The following is a 21155-nucleotide window of genomic DNA, read 5'->3' as shown; positions in this document are numbered from 1 at the left end:
GTGTTGAAAATGAAAATAAAAAACCGTGTGACAGAGATAGAGAGCGTGTGAGGGAGAGAGAGAAAGAGGGAGCAAGAGATTGACTTCAATTAAAGTGCCATAGTTGGCCATATAAAAAAAGAGACAGAGAGGCAAAGGAGTGGAAAAAATGAAAAGCGCAAGGATAATGATAATTACGAGCACAGCAGAGCTTCAGCATTCCGTTCTAGCTCCCCATGGAAGAAGGAGAAAAAAAGTTGACGTTCCTTTTTGTTTCTCCATTTTTCTGCTGTTGTGTTGATTTTATGCAAGTCCAAGTGGGTGGTATGTATGGAATGTAGTGCAATTCAGTACTGAGACGCCTCGGTGAGAGGCAAAGAAGCAAACGAAATGTAGAACACACAGACACAGAGAACAGAAAGAGGAACTCAAACAGAAAACGTCAATACGGCAAAAAAAAAAATAAAAAATGAAAAGTCAGAATATTTCAGTTTGGACTCAGGTTCAAAATGAATGAAATGCCGCAAGCGGCCATAGGGCAGGCCAACAAGCGGGTGGATGGATGGATGGATGGATGGGTTCCCGTTTTCGTATTCTCCACCGCCACTCACCCCGCATACGGTACTTGTTGAAGTTGGACGTACTCACTCACTCACTCACCCGGTAGAATTACCGCCTACTCTCTACTATATGCATATGAAATCTAGCTACCCCCTGTTGAACGTCTTTCACCCCACCACCACTAAGAAGACTATACTACATTTTACGGCACTCCACTCACTCAACCACCCACCGCTCATTCGTTCACTCACTCATCCGCTCAGTCAGTCACTCACTCAGTCAGTCAGTCAGTCAGTCAGCCAGCCAGGCAGTCAGGCAGTCAGTTACTCATTCAGAGTATGCCCAAAACAGAAACAGAAGTTGTTTAACTTTATTTTGCTGTTCCTTTCTCCTTTCGCCTTGCTGCTTTCTGCCTGCCTCGAATCTCCCTGTTTGTTTCAGTGTAGTAATTTTTCTCATTTCGCTTTTTGTTTGAGTGGGTTTTTTTCCTACTATTTTCCCGTGTCTCTTGTGTGTGTGTGTTTGTGTGTGTGTTGTGAGTTTTTCTTCATTTCACCAACACAGAATGAACTAGCGGTAAATGCATGAACAACGCCGGTTGACGTCGCCGTCTGCCGCTCTGCCACTCTGCTCTGCTCTGCTCTGCTCTCACTCTCTGCTCTTCTCTGCCTTAGTCTGCGTCTCGAGCTCTTGTATTTTTTCGAATGCATTCAGTTGTAGCCCATCATTCCCTCGGCGCACGTCGCACTGATCGCCTCGCAGTACTCCTGGTACAACCGTCCGACCGACCGACCGACCAAGCAACCAAACAACCAATCGCCGTTTCATTAAACATTTTCAAGTAGTTTTCGAAAACGGAACGAACAACAACAACTAAAAACGAAAAAACAACGCAATAAGTTTTCCGATATTACGAGTTCCACACTGCATCTAAATCGGCTTTTCCCTTCGTTACCCTCACTCGTGTTGTTTTTTTTTTTTGCGTATTTGTGTGTGAAATAGAACATAAATTAGAAAACAAAGATACTGTAAACAAACCCCAAAAAAGAAATAATATATACACAAAATGGGTCGTCTGTTTCAATATAATCGTTTTGGCGCCACGGATAATGTCAACAAACGCAAAAAGGATACACCGAACAAAAACAAGATGGTAAGTTAAGATCACAATGCCCTTGAATAGATATTTATACTATATATAGAATAGTAAGGGCTAACTAGTTGAGTTTAGCCAACAGATTGTTTATAGAGGCTTTTCTTTGAGGAATGGAACAACTTTTAAGTTGGAAAGTAAATAAATAAAATATATTTAAACATATACAATATTATAGTTCCAATTTAAGGAGTTTTACTTTATTTCTATATCAATCTCTCCTGTAAAGGAAGTCTATGTATGTAGTCCTATAAGAAGTATATTTCAAAATAGTTTTTTAAAATATATGAAAATAGAAGAAGAAAAAGTTAGATTTAAATCTTATACATTACTAATTACGAAATAGATTTAATAAATAGGATTTCTATATGATATAGAACAATTTATATATCTTTGAAAGTTGAATGAATAGGTATTCAATATAGTTTATGAAAGTAGACGAAATATTCTATAAAATTTCTAAAAGGGCAATAACTTAGGTACTCTTTGGATTAGTCAGAACTTTTAACATTCTTAAAATGAATTCAAATTTCAAAGCTATTACAATATCTTAGATATATCTTATAAATTCCATCCATATGTATATGACAGATTCCTATATAATATGTAGATAGAGGAAAGAAATGGATGCATAATTCTGTTAGCATATCTATGTTTAAAGCTATAAAAATGTCACACTCATCTAGACACAATATTGTGAAGCTTAACACGTAAGCCACTTACAATCCACCTACACCATATTGTATATCTATGTATATATACACTCATCGATGTATGTAGAATTTACATAATTTTTTTCCCCCCCTCCCATACTCAAACACACACACAGTAAGGGCACTATTTTCTATGATCATGGATGGAAAATATGAGGCGGGCCAGTGGGCAACAGGGAAATACCAAACACCAACGACAACAATTAAAATGATTTACTATGTCAGACACTATGGACCGATAGAGAGAGTGAGAGGGAGACGAGTAGGGGATTTAGTGTGTGAGAGGGACAGTGTGTCAGACAGACAGACAAAGCATAATAAACTCTCCTGTCGACGTAAATCAGCCAAACACTAAATCACATAATCAAATAAATATGATTTGCATAAAAACGAAATCACAAAAAAATAAATACCCAAATCTGGGCTATGAAAACATATGTTTCCATATACAGATTTAAGTATATATGTTTGTATTTAGAGAGAGATAATGATTGATTGATAAATCAAGCTGGTTAACTGGAATGGGCTGGAGACATACATATGTTATTTGTATTTGATTAGCGATAAGGAAAACGAGAGAGTGAATGGGTGACCCCTAACTAGCCTTTATCACCCGCCATTTGAACAGATGGCGACGTCTGGCTAATGATACTTTTTTCCCCTCCCTTCCCCTATTCGTATTTCTGTCAAATTGATTCCGTAAAGCTGATTAGTTTGACAAAATAACTTAATTAAGACCTAAATAAGTTGAGATTCAGGTAGCTGAATATCATAGATTTCTTAAGCTAGAGCTTAACTCTAGGAAAATCTCATTTTACTTTGACTCTCACAAGAAACAAAAAAAAAAAAATTATCAAAATATTTGTTGAATTTTCCCTCCTCTCGTTTCCTTTGCTTGGTTTGTAATTTCAAACTGAATGACAGTTTTTGCGTTTTGCCTTTTGCCTTTTTTTTTCTCTCTATTTCTTTTATCTTTTCTTGTTTTTTGAGTGATGTTGTGGGATGCTGCTGCTCTTGCTGGCATTTTTCATCATTGTTCAGATGGTTTGGATGGATGCTGCTGCTGCTGTTGCTGCTGCTATTTTTCTGCTCTTGTCATTTTTCACTAGAATTGACACCCAAAACCATTGACCAGGGCACTTTATCTACTAACACTATACTACTACTCGAAACATAGCACGAATGATGCTACTTTTTTTCGACTTTTGTTCAGTCTTCTTCTGCTTTTGATCTATGGAAATTTTGTGTTGTTGTTTTGCTTGCTAGGTGTTTCCCTCTCTCATCCCAAAAGGATTGCCTCTAGTAGGTGTGTCCGCCATCACAGCTGGGGGAATTGAATTACCTAGAAAAAAAAAAAATTTCCCAAAAAGAAAAATGTTTCTTCTTATTTTTGAATTTGATGAACAAAACTGAGAAAAGGAACAATTTTTGTTTCCTCTTAACTTTTTGTTTTTGACTCTGCGCGCTCACTTAAAACCTTTCTGGTCTAGACACTTTTCTATGTACTGTTTATACCCTGTACTTTGTATTAGGCAATTAAAGTGCATATTAGTTTGTCTAGGAATCACTTGGCATTTTATTTTGCAGGAAGAGTGATCTATGAAATATGTGCCAACTCCCCCAAAAGTATGCAAGAGATAGTAAGGATTCTTTATAATCAACACATTGTTTCAGAAAAGGTAACATAGTTCTTAAAAAACTAAGGTCCTATACGCCTTATTCTGTCCTGGTCCTATTTGGGTTATAACCATAAAGACCTACCATAAATATGGTTTATTGTTATAGTCGCAGCTTCTACAATGTTTTCTCTGGTCAGTCTGCTTTGTCGTCGATGTACTCTGTGGTCTAGCATAACTCGTTAGTCGTGCCAGGTCCCTTCTCGAGTGTGTGGTTTTTTTTCATTCCTTCTATTTGTTTCTTTTTCTTTTTTTGCTATCGTCGTTGTCTCTTGTCTAGCAAATCCTTTTTGGATGGAAGCCATATGAAAAGCAAACGGACAACGAACTGCGATGATAAACTATATGATGTTTGCCTAGCCCGATGTTGCCCTCCCCCTAGGCTAGACTCAAAACCAAAAACCAAAGCTGAAACTATTTGTTGCCTGTTGTCTAGGCATTGGAATGGGTAATAGGAAGATCCCTTGTTGCGAAAAAAAATGTACCGTTGAAAGCTCTAGTCTATTTTTTTCGTTTTTCGTATATTTTTTCTTTTTGTATTACATTTTGCATATTTGCTTTACATTTTCATCATGTCGTCGTGTGGCATGCGGCAGGCGGAAAAAAAAAAAGAAAAGCAGCAAATTTTATATCGAGTCGAGCGTAAAAATAACAATGATGATGATGGGGCAGACGGCATGAAAATAAGTGAAATTGTTGTTTACTCTAAAATGCAAACGACGGGGGCCAGTCTCAGATACCCAGCTACCCATCTACCCGTCTACTCAACTACCAGCGCGTCAGCAGTCAGCATAAATTACAACAATGCACATGCAAAATGCCAACAACGAGGCCATCATCAGCAACCGAGCCCCCCATTTAATTATGCTCATCAATTTTTTGTTTTTGGTTTTGGAGTTTTTCTTTTCTTTTTTGAAATTTGCGCAGTGCTGCATAAATCTCAGATGCATTTTTCAAATTGTGGGCACATTAAAACACTTAGAAATCCATGAAAAGCAAACTATCTCTACACATGTAGAACATGCTTCTTATAGGCACATAAACATTAATCACATTGGCCTTGATCATATGGGGAAACAACAAGCTAAACACACAAACACACACACACACACACACACACTTAGAGGGCAGATTGGAGCAACCGACAAGCAACTTGCTTCAGTTCTCTTACAGTGCATTCAAAAATATCTACACTTGAAAAAAATCAAGACAAAATTTACAATTGATCCATCTTGTTTTAGTCTAGATCATAAACAAAGAACTGTCAACTGACTATTAAAAACGCTTAGTAAAATCAGTTTGGAATTCTTTGACTGCGTTTTCTTCAGAAGCTAACTTAGACTTTCTTATGATACAAGCTACGAACTTTAAAAAATTTTATGCGACTAAAATAGTAATTTCCTAAAATTCTTAAGTCTATGTCTCATATCTCTAATCGAAGATAAAGTCCAAATTTTCTTCATTTTTTTTGAGTGTAAGACAAAATTTAAAGGCTTCACTTCATTGCTTTTTGATTTAATTTTAGAATTAAATAGTTGCCCCCTTCGCATACGCTTGCCCCTGGCCTGGTGGCAAACATTTTAAATGAGAATTATGATGCCACTTAGTACAAGGCGTCGCCCAGTCGGCGTCAGAGCATTGCATCAACCATTAAGCAGATGTAATTGAAGCAAGATTCCTTTGGCAAGCGAAAAAAAAAAACAACAACTAGAATGAGGGAAAAAAGTGTTTATCTGTTGCTTTAATTGTTTCAGATTCTAATCTAACAAATGCTCTAACTTAAGAGCGACATATGCTTGTTTCGCTTGCTCTCTTTCTCTTTTTGTCTGTGTCTTTGTCTATCTATCTATCTATCGTTGGGAATTTTTATTAGTTTTTTTTCTCCTTTTTGGCGTTCTGTTGTGTGTGTGTGCATGCACTTTGTCTATGACCCTGGATATGTTGGCCCTTTTATCTTTGCCCAGACGCGGCGACTAATTGAAAACGTTTGTCAGCGAAACGAACTGGTAAACAGACTTTTTATTCTCTAAGCTATATATCTTTAGTATATGTAGTTCGATTCTATTTTCGTTTACGAATTGATAAGACCCAATGACAAGTAAAAGGTGCTGAGAGATTTATGCTGAGCATTGAAAAGATAGAAAATGAAAGCCACAGAAATTCTGGGAGTGGCCTGAAAAACTTTGGGGGTACTTTTCATTATATAGAATATTAAAATGAAAATCTAAAGTTTGCTTTAAAATCTCATTTTTCTTGTCCCATTGGCAAGAATGATAGAACACAGCATTAAACTAACCATGAAATTTTTTCTCATTTCCAAATTATTTCCCATACCATATTTAGCTAAATAAAATTGTTGAATTTTAATTATCAACTGACCAATTGGAATTCTAGAATTCTCTCACCCGCTAGCATTTTTATCTTATTTTATTTACCCTCATAAAATGCAATTAAAAGAAAAGCTGAATATAACAATTTTAATTTGCATTTAATAAACTCATCAAATAGTTTATGGAGCCTTCACCTCCCACCATTTTGGTTCCCCTCCGATTTTAACTCAATTCCTTTCACATTTCAATAATTTGATGCGATGCATGGCGACCCAATTTTTTACACCTATAAAAAATGCCACAAAAAAAACCTCCAAACGCATAAAAAAGCGTAGGAAAAACTTTAAATGCCACATGCCACATGTGTCTAAACAAAAGGATTTTTCCCAGCTAATTGCAATAAAAATTTTACCAAAAAAAACGAGACTAACCCGAAATAAACTATAAAAGAAAAACAGATTTTGTGTGTGTTTTCAACCTTAAAATCATTTTATGAGGTAAAACTTTGTTTTTTTTTTTCTTTTTTGTAGAAGAAAGAGTCTTTATTTTTTTTTTTTTTTTTGGTTGTAGAAGTTCATAAATTTGTTCATCTGTTGCAAGACAAAAATGTGTTTAACACAAAGTCCGCCGCGTGCCATGCCATGGAAAATGTCATAAACTATTCCGGCTGACATTTTGAAAGCCTCAGAATGAACTAACACGTGTGTGTCTCTCTCTCCCTCTTTCCCTCTTTCTCTAGATCTAGCTATTTCGAGCTAGCGAGCTGCCGATTTGAACACAGTTTTTGTCATAAAATAAAACTGTCAAATTAGCTGGAACTAAAAGCTAAAATGTCTATTCCAAAAATATTTCAAATATTTTAACTAATTTACAAGTTATACAAACTGGAAAACGGCACAAGTCAATGAGAATTTTTATAATCCGACAAAGTTAATATGCTCTATATAAGTAGGATATTCATTATCATCAGAGAAAATACTCGGCAAGACTCTTTAGATAGAATCCTAGACCTGCTGACTAGACTAATTTTCAGCCTGATCAGAAACATATATATATACAATTTGTTGTTCTACCAGCAAAATGCATATGCCCAACATAAAAATAAAAGATATGTAAGGGAAATATGTTAGTAAGTGGCAAAGAGGGAAAGAAATCGAGTATGACAATTGCCCAATTTGTGAGTCAAAAGTGGTTTTTGCGGTAACAAGCAGTAATAATCGACAATAAGCGTGGGTTATGGATGGGTGGGTGGGTTTTGCCTGGGTCCTTAAACAGCTGCTTAAATTTCCCAACATACAGATACACACACACACACACACACGCACGCACAGACAAAATGCTTTACCAAAAAATTCTGGCATATGTCTGGATGTCTATCTACTGCTACTTGATGGGTTACATGGCAAGAATAATTCAAGTGGCCCAACACAACATTTCAATAATTTCATCAAGACCCACACAGAAAACAACAAGAACAACAACAACATAAAAGGTTCGAAAAAAGTACTTCAACTAATTTTTCTTCCCTCTCCCCCCACCGCGCAACACATTTTGGGCCATCTATCTATATAGGTTTATATCCCTTCGCAGTCTGAATTCATGTTGCACTCTAAATGCTTTATAAATGAAAATTTAACAACTGTTTTTATAAGAATGAAAAGAAGGTTTAGGTAGGAGAGATAGAGAGAGTTCTTGGTTTCCTTTTGTTACTTTTAGCCAGCTGGCTGGCTGGCTGCCTGCTTGCCTGCCTGCCTGTTGTCTGCGTGCTTACCTGGAAACTATCTTCTTCAGTGTTTTCTTAGTGTTTTCAATTTTTATTGTAACACATTTTTCGGTGATACCAAAAAATAATATGCTAACACCTCGGACCAGAGAAAAACCCAAACAAAAGATGATGGAAATGGGAGACGGCGTTGGAAGTTGCCTTCAGCTATGCTTCATCATCAATTAGAGTTACCTTTCCGCAGGGCAGGATCAGACCCATGATTATTGCATTAGCACGCACAAAAGAAAAAGACGATACATACTAGATACTAGACCAGGTTTGGGGTTTAGCCAAGGGAGAAGAGGGGAGATCCAACACCTTTTGGTCACTACTGTATGTATCTTTTATAGATTTCTTTAACCTGACCCCTTCTCTTTGGCTATCTTTGTCTATTTTTGGGGTCGCCCATTATTGTTAAGTTCTTTGCATAAATTAAAAATCATGTAACAAGGCAACATGAACTGTGTGTGGAAAGGAGAAGGGAAAATTGTAACCATTAAATGCTTGTTTTCCAGACATTTTCCGCCAGTGTTTCGCCGCTGTTGTTTGATTTGAGCCGCATAAAAAACAGATTTTCACGCCGCCTTTTTTTTTGGTTATTCGTTTGTACACTGTCTGTTTCTTGTATTTTTTTTTCTTTTTCTTTGTTTTGTTTGGTGGAGCTTTCATCGGATTTATGTGTGGCCACATCAAAGAGTTTGCCATCTTGTCTCTACCTCCACCTTTTTCTGGTCATGTCTAGTTTGAATTTGAATTATCTTTCTGATTTTCCTTTCTGTTATGTATTTTCGTTTTTTTTTTCGATGTTTAACACATAAACAACATTTTCAAATTGGAAATGCAAATTGATTTAGAGGGGCGGAAGTATTTCAAACCAAAACAGGAACTTGCTGTTTAGTTGTAAATAGTTAACACAAAGAATGACTGCTTCCACTCGAAACGATTTACTTGTTGGTCTTGGTTGGATAGTTTTTTACATTTGGCTTAGAATAATCAAAGCGGCAAGTATAAATTTTCATCACCTGTAGATTTATAAACCATGATATTAGAGTTTGGTATAATCCATGAAACTGTAGAGTGAAAATCTATTATGCTTACATGCACTCATTATCCACTCATTGTGTGCAGCAAGAAGCATTTTCAAATCAAAACCAATTCAATTCAATTCAATACAATTCAATTGAATTTCATTTGAATTGCATAAGCGCATACCCGCTGACTACCTGAATTGAAGCATTGTCGTGTCCTTTCTAGCCACTTCCTCCTCGAAAATCATCATCAATTGAATGCTCATTATTTTGTGAATGCGTGTGTGCGTGCTGAAGTGTGTGCACACTTCAACGCACACACAACAACACATACACACAGTCATGCAAAAAATGAAAAGGTGGCAAAAAGGGGTGTAACCCATGCTTTATAGAAAACAACAGGGACAACTGCTGGCTCTCTCAAGTGATTGCCAAGGGGCGTGGACTTTAAAATTCATAACCAGGATCGATTGAAGCATTGATCCATTTGTCATTCTATAGAAAGAGAAATTTTTAAGTCCTTAGCTATATATTTTTTTAGATTAATAAAAATTTAGAAAAACTTTTTAAGAAGATAATCAAAAAGACCGCTTTAAAGCAAAAAAGGAAAAAGGACAATATAATACGGGGTCACCATAGTTGTTGAATTTGTTACTGTGTTTTGAGAGAAAAAAGAGAAAGAAAAGCCAACTAGGCGAAAGCAAATAATGGAGGGAAAAAAAGAGAACAAGGTTAAGCAAATTGTGGCAACAAAAGAGTGAACAAAAGTAGAGCACTAGGAGAGAGATGACCCATAGAATGAAGGGTATAGAACACAAAGGTCTTTGACTGTGACATATATAATGGATTTTCAGGACCAACCATGTACTTCTCTCAGGTAGACCAAGTGAGACAGTTGAGATTTATGTAGACAAATTTTTGGCTGACCAACAACGACAAACAGCAATTCATGTTTTTGTTTTTTTTTTTCTATTCTTTTTCCAGTTAAGACAGGCCATCAAATGTCCCGACTATGCCGACATTTATGGCGAATACCAGAAAAAGCAGCCGCTGATGGAAAAACTCGAGTTTCCCACTTTGTCTGTGGCAACAACAACACCAGCAGCAACAACAACAGCAGCAGCAGCAGCAGAGGCACAGCTGAGCCGCACTCATAAGGTTTATGATAGCATGAAGAACTTTTTGCAACGCAAACTATTTGCAACTTCTACACAAAAAGATGACTCTAGACATCAGCTTCATGCTGAAGAGCCGACAAGTGACTATGATGAGGTAAGTTTTCTTTTGCCGTTCTAATTTCAAAGATATATTTGTTCTTACACATAGTTTTATTCTTTTCGCTAACAGCAAGACCTGCTTGACTCTTCCTATCAAGCTGATTTAGAGGAAGATGATCAGGAGGATCAAGATGCCGATTGCAGTTGTAGCAGCAGCAGTTCAACTTCAACATCCACATCATCATCGTCAGCGCAAACCTCGCCGAAACGTTCGCCGCAAAAGTCCTTGCTCTCACTTAATTGCTGGCAAAGTAGCCAGCCTAGTGATTCGAGTGAGAACAGCAGCCGCGAAGAGGATGATGAGGGAAATCAAGATGATACCGATGCGGGTATATCCGATTGTTGTCAGCTCTTAAATGACACCAGCTTAAGCAAACGTCGTCCAACACCCACCAAGAAACGTTCGAAAATTCGCTACAATCACAACAATACCGACGATGAGGATGACGAAGAGCCTGAATTACTCGAGTGCTCGTGGTATCAGCCACGTATTAGTTCAAAGGCCGCTCAAGAGCATCTAATGTCTGCCAAGCCCGGTAGTTTTCTACTCAGACGTAGTACACCCCGACATTTTGAGTTGTGTTTGCGTTTAGATCGCAAGGTCAAGAACTTTGCCATCCAAAATACACGCAATCAAATGTTTTGCCTAAAGGGTGCCAAAAAACAATTCACCACACTCAAAGCACTAATAACACATCATTCGGTAATGGCCGAACAATTGCCCATGATTCTGGATATGCCACGAGAGCGACATATAGTCAAATCATCAGCCATACGATATGCAGATGATTTTGAACCGCTGGAGTCGCTGCAATTGCTGGGCATACTGAAAAGTCTTCAGGCTAAGAATTTCGAAATTTAAAAGCGATAACAACAAAAAGGAAACCAATTTAAAATAGATGAGGAGGAGACAAGGAAAAAATTCAAATTCAAACTTTTATCGGCACTGCAAAGGGAACGATAGGTGAAATATATTATACACATATTATATATCCACATATATATGTACATAAATTAAGATTTTGTGATATATATATTAGGTTGAGCCAGTTTAAGTAATTTTAAGTATTTACTTTAAGTCAACTATATTTTTTTTTTTTTTTTTTTGTATCATATTATAAAATAAGTTTTTCTATTTTACGTGAGAAATAAATAAATTCAGAAAAAAAGGCAATTGCAACCCTCGTAAATCAAATTGGTAACCCTTCCCTCCACCTGACCTCTCTGGTGTGGTTATCAACGGATTTAACCTAAAGTAGTCGGTGGTGGGTATTCGGTAGGTGGGAGGGAGGAAGGGAGGAGGGAAACGCTTCACTTACATGTGATTAGCGTTTCGAGTGGCACTCATTAATTTTTCAAGTGCGGTTTCATCGCAGAGTGAGAAGCACTCAAACTGAAAACCCCATTGAGCAGGCGGGCAGGTTTAGCAACATGTTGGGTATAGCAACAAATGTTGCTAGCAGAGTGCTGCTTCAGGTTTCGTGTTGTAGCGCATAAAAGTATGCTAAGCATGTTCTACAAATTCCAGTTAGTAATTAAAATACTTATCCCAAAAGTATGCAACAATAACAGACATACCGAAAACGTAATTCACAGTGGAATCGTGAATTGAAATTATTCTGAATAAAACAATTAAAAATATTAAAATCAAAGCAAGCAATCACTTTCAAAGAAGAATCAAAGGCTGTGAAATAAAATTTTGAAGAACACTTTCTTGAAATAGCTGAAGAAAATGTTTGAGATGAAAAGGTTTAAGGAATTGTGCAGTACTCACTCAGGTTTCCAGCATCTGCAATCACTGAAAAAATTCAAAAATAGTAAAAAGTTATTCAATAACTAAGTTTAAAGGTGGACAAATTTAAAATTCAAATCAACACTATCACTAAACCAACAGTAAATAGATCTACCCATGAGTAGACAAACTGTTGAAACAAAATCTGTATGTGCATAAATATTTCTCTTTGAAATATTTCACAGAGATATAAATCACAAAAACTTTAAAGTTAATAATTCTGTAAAATTACTCACATTACCCTCTGTTCTTCTCTTCTTTGATTCTCTGATTTCCCTACTCACACAATGTGTGTGTGACCTCTGATTGATATTCGATATTATTATTTGCAATATTAAAATAAACACAATAATTTACAAGCAACAAACAAGCAACAAACGACAATTGGCAGTCAAGTGAATAAATATAACCATAAATATACCGAAACCAAACAGGAACAACAACAACAGCAAAACAAAAACACAAAAAAAAAAATCTACATTGACAGGACGATAAAACAAAAGGCCATTAAGCATAACGACCAGAGTACAGAGACGAAGAGTGGAAGCGAAGCAGGGGGTTGGGGTAGGGGTGGAGGGAGCAGAGAGCAGCACAGAAGAATGTAAGAAAAACATTTGCAAACAAATTACAAAATAAATGAAATTGCTGACAGTATTAATAATCCACATCGTTACATCATTATACAAATGCAACGAAATGAAAATACAATAACTGAAAATGGCAGCATAAATATTAAATAAATACACACACACACACACATGCAATTGAGGTCACTGCGAAAAATGTTTTAATTATAATCATGACAATAAATTAAAAACGCTGTCGATGCTCATTAAATCAGATCGAAGATTTTTCATCCTACATCCTAACTTTTTTTTGTGTAATGGAAAATCATAGCTAGCTTTTCTATACTGGACAGCAGGTATAAAATTTATTTTTCAAAATTTAAAAAAATATTTTTTTTTGGCCCAAATGTCTAGAAAACTTTTAGTATTCATTCTGTTACTAATCGATCTGGGGGTAAGTAAAGATTATTGGTTTAAAGCTAATGAGTTTATATTCCCTTTGCCTCTTAGACCATATGCGTTTCCCAAGAGGTCTTTAAGCTCGTGGATCAGGGCGGTATGGCATGGGAATATGTCAAAGAGAATATTATCACAAATGAGAATAAATCGGAAACGATTATAGTCTATAATCGTCCATGGCCACCGGCGGTTGAATTAAAAAATAATGGCCAGAATAGGATCTCAAATTCAGTGCTAAACGTTCTCATTTCTCTATTTATGGCTGGTTCTTTAGTTTTCTAATAAAATTCTCTATATCTCCTCCGTCTCGGTCACTCGCTGTCTCTAATTGCAATTGCAGGCATAACTCGCTAATGAAGTGCCTTTCAATGTGCTTGTGTATAAAGGAAGGATGGCAGGCGACCCTTTTTTTATATTGTGCTCTGCTTCTTGTTTTTGAATATCATTTTGCGTGTTGTGGGTCCCTGTTTGTTTAGCTTTTCAATGCTGACAGCATGAACGGAACTGGAATGAAAATCCAATGGAATGGCCGAGTCAGAACAGACTGGCCCGGACCTGTCTGGTGGTGTCTGTAATTTTCATTTTCTCCAATTATGCAAATGATGCCATAATACTTTGCTTAGATACATACATACATTTACATCCTATATGCATATTCACATATCTATTCATATTCATATCTCTGATGATAGGCTATGTGGAGTAACTGGCAAATGTTTCACAGTTTCAACATTTAAAATCAACAGCAATTTAATTGCTTTCAAATTAAAACGAAAGTCTCTGTATATATGTAGGTACTACGTGTGGTGTGTTCATTAATATCTATTTTGTGTGCTTAACAAATAAATTAATAAATACTGAATAAATAAGTTTGCAGATTTATACAAATTTTTCGTAAAATCCTTTTATTGTAACTTGGAAAGTTTTTTTGACTAATTTTACTTTTCATTCCATCTTTACTTTAAGAAATTAATCGAAGCAAAGTCTCATTAAAGGAAATATGTCGATAAGTTCATGGTTTGAAGTTTGCATTTGGTATTTGTTTACAACAAAATTAAAAAATGACTAATTGGGCATATACGAAGTATTCAAAATAAATATTTTTAATTTTAGGATGGGAAAAAACATGGTAACTTATAATCAATTTGCTGTAACGATATAAATCGATATCCTAAAACGGATTTTCATTTAGTTTAGAGATCTTTTAAAGGCAACATGCCAAAAATGTCCTTAAAATTGGTTTTTGCCTGCAAAAAAAATAGAAAAGCATTTTGCGATGGCTTTCTTATGCTCTTCCTCCTCCCTTTTTAGTGTCTTTTTCTCTTGCTGTCTCTTCTTGTTCTCTATCCTGTTTGTAGTTGTCATGTTTTCTGTTTCTGCTTTTGGCCGCAAATCGAAGCTATAAAAGTAATTAAGATAACGACTTTTGTGTTGTTCACAATTTTTTTTTTTTTTGCTTCCCCATTGTACCGGCAATGCCGCTCCAGCCCCTTTGCCGCCCACACTGCCGATATATATCGTGTATTTTGTGCTTTATAGCCAAGAGTTTTACAATATTTTCTTTTGCTCATTCCCCAGTTGTCGGCTGGCTTCCTGTTGTTTGTGCAATTTTCTTGAAATTTCATTTCTTAACTTTTGCCGCCGGCTTTTCTCTGTGTATGTGTGTGTGTTTGCAACTGTAAATCATATGAACATAAAGAGAGAGAAAGAGGAGGAGAGGGAGATAGAAAAACTGGTGGTTAGGGGTCGATGCCATGTGTTATTACCCCGCGTTCTGTAGCAAACTAGGAGGCAGCGGCAAAGGAAAGAGCCAGCCAGTCCATTGAGAGACTCTGTTGTTGCCTCTTTTTGTGGTGCTTCAACACAGCAACTTTGATGGCTCCCGGCTTCTTTGCCTCACTTTTCTAATTGTTTGTCTGCCCACACACACCCATCACATACACACACACACACACACACACACATACACCGAACGAAAGAAGACTAAAAAAGAAGCAGGAGACGGACAAAAGACACCCACAAAGAATGAAAGAAATGGAGTGAGAGTGAGAACATATCGATTAATTAACAGAATTAAAAGTTCAAAGTTTAGACAGAGTTAGACACCATATGTTGCATATGTGAAGGGGCGAAAGGATGTCAAGGGTTATGTGTGCCTGTGTGTGTGTGTTTGTGTATGATTTATTTGGCATATCAAAGGATATAACAAAAAAGTTCTTAGAACAGGAAACGGATAATTAATATGCCAAAAAAAGAAAATTAAATAAATAAATGGATGATGGGAAAAATTGGCAAGCATTGGATGTGCGGATGAAAATGTGGCATCAATTAATACATATGAATTCTTAACGAATGAATTATAAACTGAAAGCAATGAAACTGAACGGAAATAAATATGAAATTCAATACTTTTAATTGGTGCATGGTTCGCCAATTGATTTATATTTCAACAGTTTTAACGAAGTGCAGAAACTAAAAGCACGGAAGAGGAAATTGCTAAAATTTTTCGTATAAATATAAACGACACAAAATATGTCCGCAAAAGGTTTTCAAAGATATTCAAAGCATTGAAGAATAGGAAAAATTGAGAAAAATGTTGTATTTTAAGCGAAAGATTTACGAGACTTTTTAAAAAAAAATTGGAAAGCGAGAAGCCCATGAAAATCTGGTACAGAAGATTGTTTATGAAAATTATAACGTATACGCCATGTTGTATTCTGCAAAAGTTTTTCATTTTTGCCATATGAAAAGTTAGTTTGCATTTGCAATTTAAAGAAAAACGATAACTGTTCTTTTTAAACCTGCTTGCCTTTTTTTCAACTGGTTTATTTTTATGAATGAAATGAAATATTATTGAGCAAACAAAAAAACCTTGGACAATATTTGTTTACTTCTACTTCATTGGAAGATGCATACATACATATAAGTATAGATATCGGCGTATGTTGTGCATTTTGAAGTATTTTCGTGATACTAAAACTTATTCTAGCCCTTTGCCCAATTTAAAAAGAAACATATATACATTTCTAAGCATTCTAAGCAAAGTCATGCTCCCGAAATGATTCACTTCCACCTGTCCATATATGTACATATGTATGTATGCATGTATCTACACACTCACACACACACAAACATTGAAGGAAAATCAATAAACTCATCGTATTGACTATGCGAGAACTGCATCCATAATGACGACAACGAGGATGAGAATGATGGCAGGATTTCTCGGGAGTTGGAGGTGAAGTTTCCTGGAGGAATCCTTGTAGTTGCTGGCTGGGCATTACGTAAAAGAGGTTAAAGGGAAAGGAACCGAAACCAACTCAATGAATGGGCATTTGCCATGATGTTGGCTTGGATTATCTGCTGTTTATATGCGATTTATTTGCCAAAAGGGAGTAAGCGAGAGAGAAAGCAGATGAACCGGACTGGCAGAGCGGCGAGTAGGGCTTTCAATTGTATGGACGCGGCGGTTGCCATGACGGCCGCCTTTTGTTGAGTTGCCTCTTCTTCTGTGTATGTCTGTCTCTCTATATGTATGTCTGAATGTGTGTTTGTGTGGGTGTGTGGTCGTTGCATTGCATAAATGTTGGGCCTTTTAATTAGCACGCAATGCCACATGCCACATCCACATGCTTACAACCCCTGCACACATACATACATGCCACATGCCACAGCCACATACTTGGTTGCCTTTTTAATGCGCTTAAAGCTCTGCGCTCTCTTTGTGTGAGTGTGTGTGTGTGGGGGGGGGGGCTGATGCAACCAATCGACCAGCAAAAAGGAAAAAAATTCAATCACTGACAACAGGGCTACAACAGGACCTCAACTTGAGTAATGCAATCAGTAGACAACGAGAGAAAAAGCATCTCGCAAGCACCAGTGAAAAACCAAAGAAACGATGGTGACGATGCAGTGGGCGGAGTCATCAGAGTCAGCGTCAGAGTACATATAAATGAAGGAAATTATGTGCCACTCCTTGAGTGTTCAACGAGGCGTAAAGCTTCGGTCCAAGCATGATGTAAGAAGTCTCAACTGGCCAGAAAGAAGCAGAAAATTGTGTCAGCAGCTGCAACTTATTAAGCTGATCAGGAGACGAGAGAGCGAGCTAGCGACCAACTGACTGACTTACTGCCTTTTTGCTTGCCTCCTTGCTACGTGAGGCATCAACAACAGCAGCAGCAGCAGCAACAGTGCCTGAAAGTATGCAACAAGCAAAAGCAGCAAAAGTAGCGTAAAGTGCACTCAATTGTTTTGCTGCCTCTGGCTCTGTGTATGACGAAGAGAAGAGTACTGCAAAAGAGTTGGAGGAAATAAAATCAGTATCTGTTGGCATTTAGCCAAGAACATATTAAATGTTGAAACCAAAAAGGGGTCACAATTGCTGGTCGTGGTTAGCTCTGGGCCATGCCTCACTAGTTGTTGTTGTTGCTGCTGCCAGGCAGGAAACGGAAACCAAAAGCAACAACACAACGCAAATATTGCCTAGTAGATTCTTTTTTAAATTTAACCTATTTTTAAATAAATGCTTTAATTTTATATATTTGCTTACTGTATTTTTAATAAAAATGCAAAGACAAGTAATCAACAATCTACTAAATATCCTCATCTAATTACTTGTTTGAGAAATATAGCTTGTGCAAGAATAATTTAATATTTATCTTTAAAACGTTATCCAAGTGTATCTGCTCGATTTGCAATGGACTTGGCATAAAAAACTATTTATACTTACAAACCTATTGGAATAAAGTATAAAGGCTGATGGTTAACCGTTTCGAACTACCAAATTTGGCATCATCATCCAACCCCTTTGTAAGCTTTGACTATTCTCACATTTCATATTTAAAACCTCGACTCATCCATAGTGAAAAGTTCAATAAAATTGATTAACTTTGCCACATTAAAGAGACAAAAATTTTACATATACCATGACTTTAATTCAAATTACAACCACAACGAGCTTTATCTCTATGTGAGCGATCTCTTTCTGCCTTATTGTGTTCATATGTATACTTATAGTATATAACCCATAGAAAATCTGTGCATATTTTGCACTTCATTAAGTCACATTTTTCAGCTCTTATCAAAAGGAAATGTGTTTGGATGTGTGTGTGTGTGGGTGTGGGTGTAGAGTGTGTTGGGGGTGTGTGAGTTTGCCTAGTTAGCACACCAGTTAATTAACTCTGCTCACATATGTCAGCTCAGCGACCTATCTACCCTCTCACTCTCTCTGCCCCACTCTGTCTCTCTCTCTCTCGCCTCATCTTTCAGTTTATTCAGGTTACTAGGCTCTGTCCTTGAGTTGACTTGAAATGCGGTGATTAATATTTCATGGCTTTAAAAAGAAGTGAAACTAAAGAAGAAAAGAAGAACTAGCACTTAATTAACATGACGCCTAGGCCACCCTGTAATCTCAGGCTCACTCTCTCTCTCTCTGTCTCTTTGAATGTCTTTAGCCTAGCCAAAAATCAATTTCCCTTCATTTTTCGGTGGGCGGCATGAGGCGGAAGTTCAAAGCCGGATATGAAAGACGAATGCCCTGCGGGTAGACCAAAGTAAAGGAGCAACCACAGGAGCCAAAACAACAACGACAACAACAACTGGCGGGCATTTTTAGTAGAAATTATTTTGACATTTTCCATTTGCCACGAAATTTTTATTATTCATGTCGCTTGTCGCTTGCTGGCTTCCCCCACCCTACACTCCGCTCAAAATGCTAAAAAGCCAACATCAATAAACTGTTACAGGTAATCCAAATGGCAAAGAGAAGCAAAACGATAGAAACAGATAGGTGGTGGGGCTGGGACGAGAGGTAAGAGGGGGAATAAAGTAAGGGCTAAGTTGTCACTTTGTTTATTGAAGTGCTCGAAAGTTTTTTAGTCATCGTTGTCGCCGTCGACGGCGGCGTCCTTGTTGTTGCTTGTTAATATTGACGTAGGGCCAGGACATTATTTATGGCAAACTTTTCCAGTTGAGTTCGACGTGGGAAAAGTGGCAACTTTTAACGAGTTCTCTCCAGCCGCCTCCCGTTCACTCATCTCCGTCTCTCGTCTGTCTAGTTTTGGGATCGCACCTTCTTACAAAAAAAAGTACTGGCAAATTTTTGTCATTCATGTACAAGAATATTCATGCACACAGAACCATTACACAGTTTAAACTCTCAAGAAGGACTTTAAGCTGATTGGAAATTGATGGACGAGACAGCTAGAGAAAGCAAGCGAGACAGAGAAAAAGAAAGAGAGAGAAAGAGAGGGAGAGAGAGTGTATTCCCCATTGTCATTGGTTGAACAAAACCCTAAGCATTTCATTATTGGAACACAAAAATGTTTAAAATTTCATTAAATGGCCGACACACACACTGGGAAAGAAAGCACAATAAGTTGGCCCAAGCGTAACATAGAGCTTTATGTTACCACGATTTCTCTATACTCTTTATTATTATCAGACGCACAACAACGACTTTCTGATTTATTCCGCAAAAAGCTTAATCATTTATGTTTCTTTTCTTTCTCTTCTCATATACCTTAGAAAGTTTAGGGTATACACATGTAAACACACGCACAACATCCCTTTAGATCCGTGGACAACTTCAGAGTACGGCAGAGTAGCTAGTTTTCCCCAGCCGGACAAGTGGTAACCGCATCATAACAACAACTCCAACAAGAACAATTCATAAAAACGTTTAACAACACGCAAAAGTGAAACGAGGACTGACCAAACCTGCTGCTGCTCCATTCTCCCATCTACCCTTCTCCCAATAGTCAACCCCTATGCATCCTCTAACAAGTTAGCCGCCCCAAAAATGAAATTCCCAGACAGGAGTGGAAAACGCAGAAGCAAGTCAACATTTTCCTTATTTTTTTTTCCGCCCTTCTCTCCCTTTAAATGTTTTTCTACCGCTTGCACTCATAATGAGTAGTTCGTCCTGAAGCCCCAAGGGGGCGAGCGGGAATTGCGGGAACGGAAAGCAGACCTTTTGCATTCATCGTGGTCAGCGGCCAAACATTGCAATTTCATTTAATAACAAAATATTTGGCCAGAGTGAGAGTCAGAGAAGGAGTAGAAGATTGCAGAGTAGTGTCATGGGGGTAGGGGATAGGTGAGGGTGATGCGAAAGGCAAATTATTACGTCTTTATGCAGAAATTATTTATGATTGCTTTGTCTAGACTTAACGGCGGCACAATGCAACCGGAATTCCGTCTCAACAGTAGAGAACAGAGAGACTCAACCTTACAACAATAACAAACTTTTTCCAAGAGCAAGTCTTGTAATTTATTGCTCATACGCCACGTGAGCCACTAAACTAAAATGATGTCGTAGGTGCGACGAAAGCAAAAATAGAGAAAAGAGAGATACTCTAAGAGACTGTATGAACTAGTGATAAATACTGCCTTAAAGAGTACTCAACAAATTTGCGCACTTTTTCATTTTTCCCACTCAACTTGCAACAAACATATCATCAAAAAGAACTGTGATCAAGAGAAGGTGTGAAACTGGAGCGTAGAGTGAGTATAAAAATTGTTCGTGTAAATTGCATTGACAGAATTTAATTAACGTCGCATTGAATTTTAATCAAGTTCTCCCATTCAAAATGGCAATACAACACGTGACATTATTTGCATGCGAAATTAACCCATGACAGACAGGCGAGAGAGCATGCGGTTCATCTCCTACCCAACGTCAACCACCTACAGCAGTCACCTCCATCACGACCAGTGTCACCTCGCCGATATTTTCACCTCATCCCCCGCACATTTTTTGTATACCCTTGCAAAATAGGCGGGTATTTTACTTTGCCAGGATACTTCTTCTAGGACTAGTATATGGATTAATATTCGACTATGATAGTCCTTTTCAA

At 37.3% G+C, this 21155-nt stretch overlaps 1 protein-coding gene across 1 annotated transcript; it reads left to right on the top strand.

Moving 5' to 3' along the window:
* Positions 1-1245: 1245 nt before the first annotated feature.
* LOC6638800 (uncharacterized G-patch domain protein DDB_G0278987) lies at positions 1246-11562 on the top strand. Its single transcript, XM_023181654.2, has 3 exons — positions 1246-1693; positions 10190-10477; positions 10553-11562. The coding sequence occupies exons 1-3, from the start codon at positions 1607-1609 to the stop codon at positions 11342-11344; spliced, it is 1167 nt and encodes a 388-aa protein (XP_023037422.1). The 5' UTR covers positions 1246-1606; the 3' UTR covers positions 11345-11562.
* The last annotated feature ends 9593 nt before the right edge of the window (positions 11563-21155 follow it).

Source organism: Drosophila willistoni (genome assembly GCF_018902025.1).
Source record: "Drosophila willistoni isolate 14030-0811.24 chromosome XR unlocalized genomic scaffold, UCI_dwil_1.1 Seg144, whole genome shotgun sequence".
Lineage (NCBI taxonomy): Eukaryota > Metazoa > Arthropoda > Insecta > Diptera > Drosophilidae > Drosophila > Drosophila willistoni.
This window is presented reverse-complemented; position numbering and strand designations above follow the sequence as displayed.

Excerpts from the sequence above, each read along its gene's own strand:
- LOC6638800 (XM_023181654.2), top strand. The coding sequence starts at position 1,607 with ATGGGTCGTCTGTTTCAATATAATCGTTTTGGCGCCACGGATAATGTC. Across the intron at positions 1,694-10,189 it reads CACCGAACAAAAACAAGATG|TTAAGACAGGCCATCAAATG; the intron begins GTAAGTTAAGAT and ends TTCTTTTTCCAG. Across the intron at positions 10,478-10,552 it reads CGACAAGTGACTATGATGAG|CAAGACCTGCTTGACTCTTC; the intron begins GTAAGTTTTCTT and ends TTTCGCTAACAG.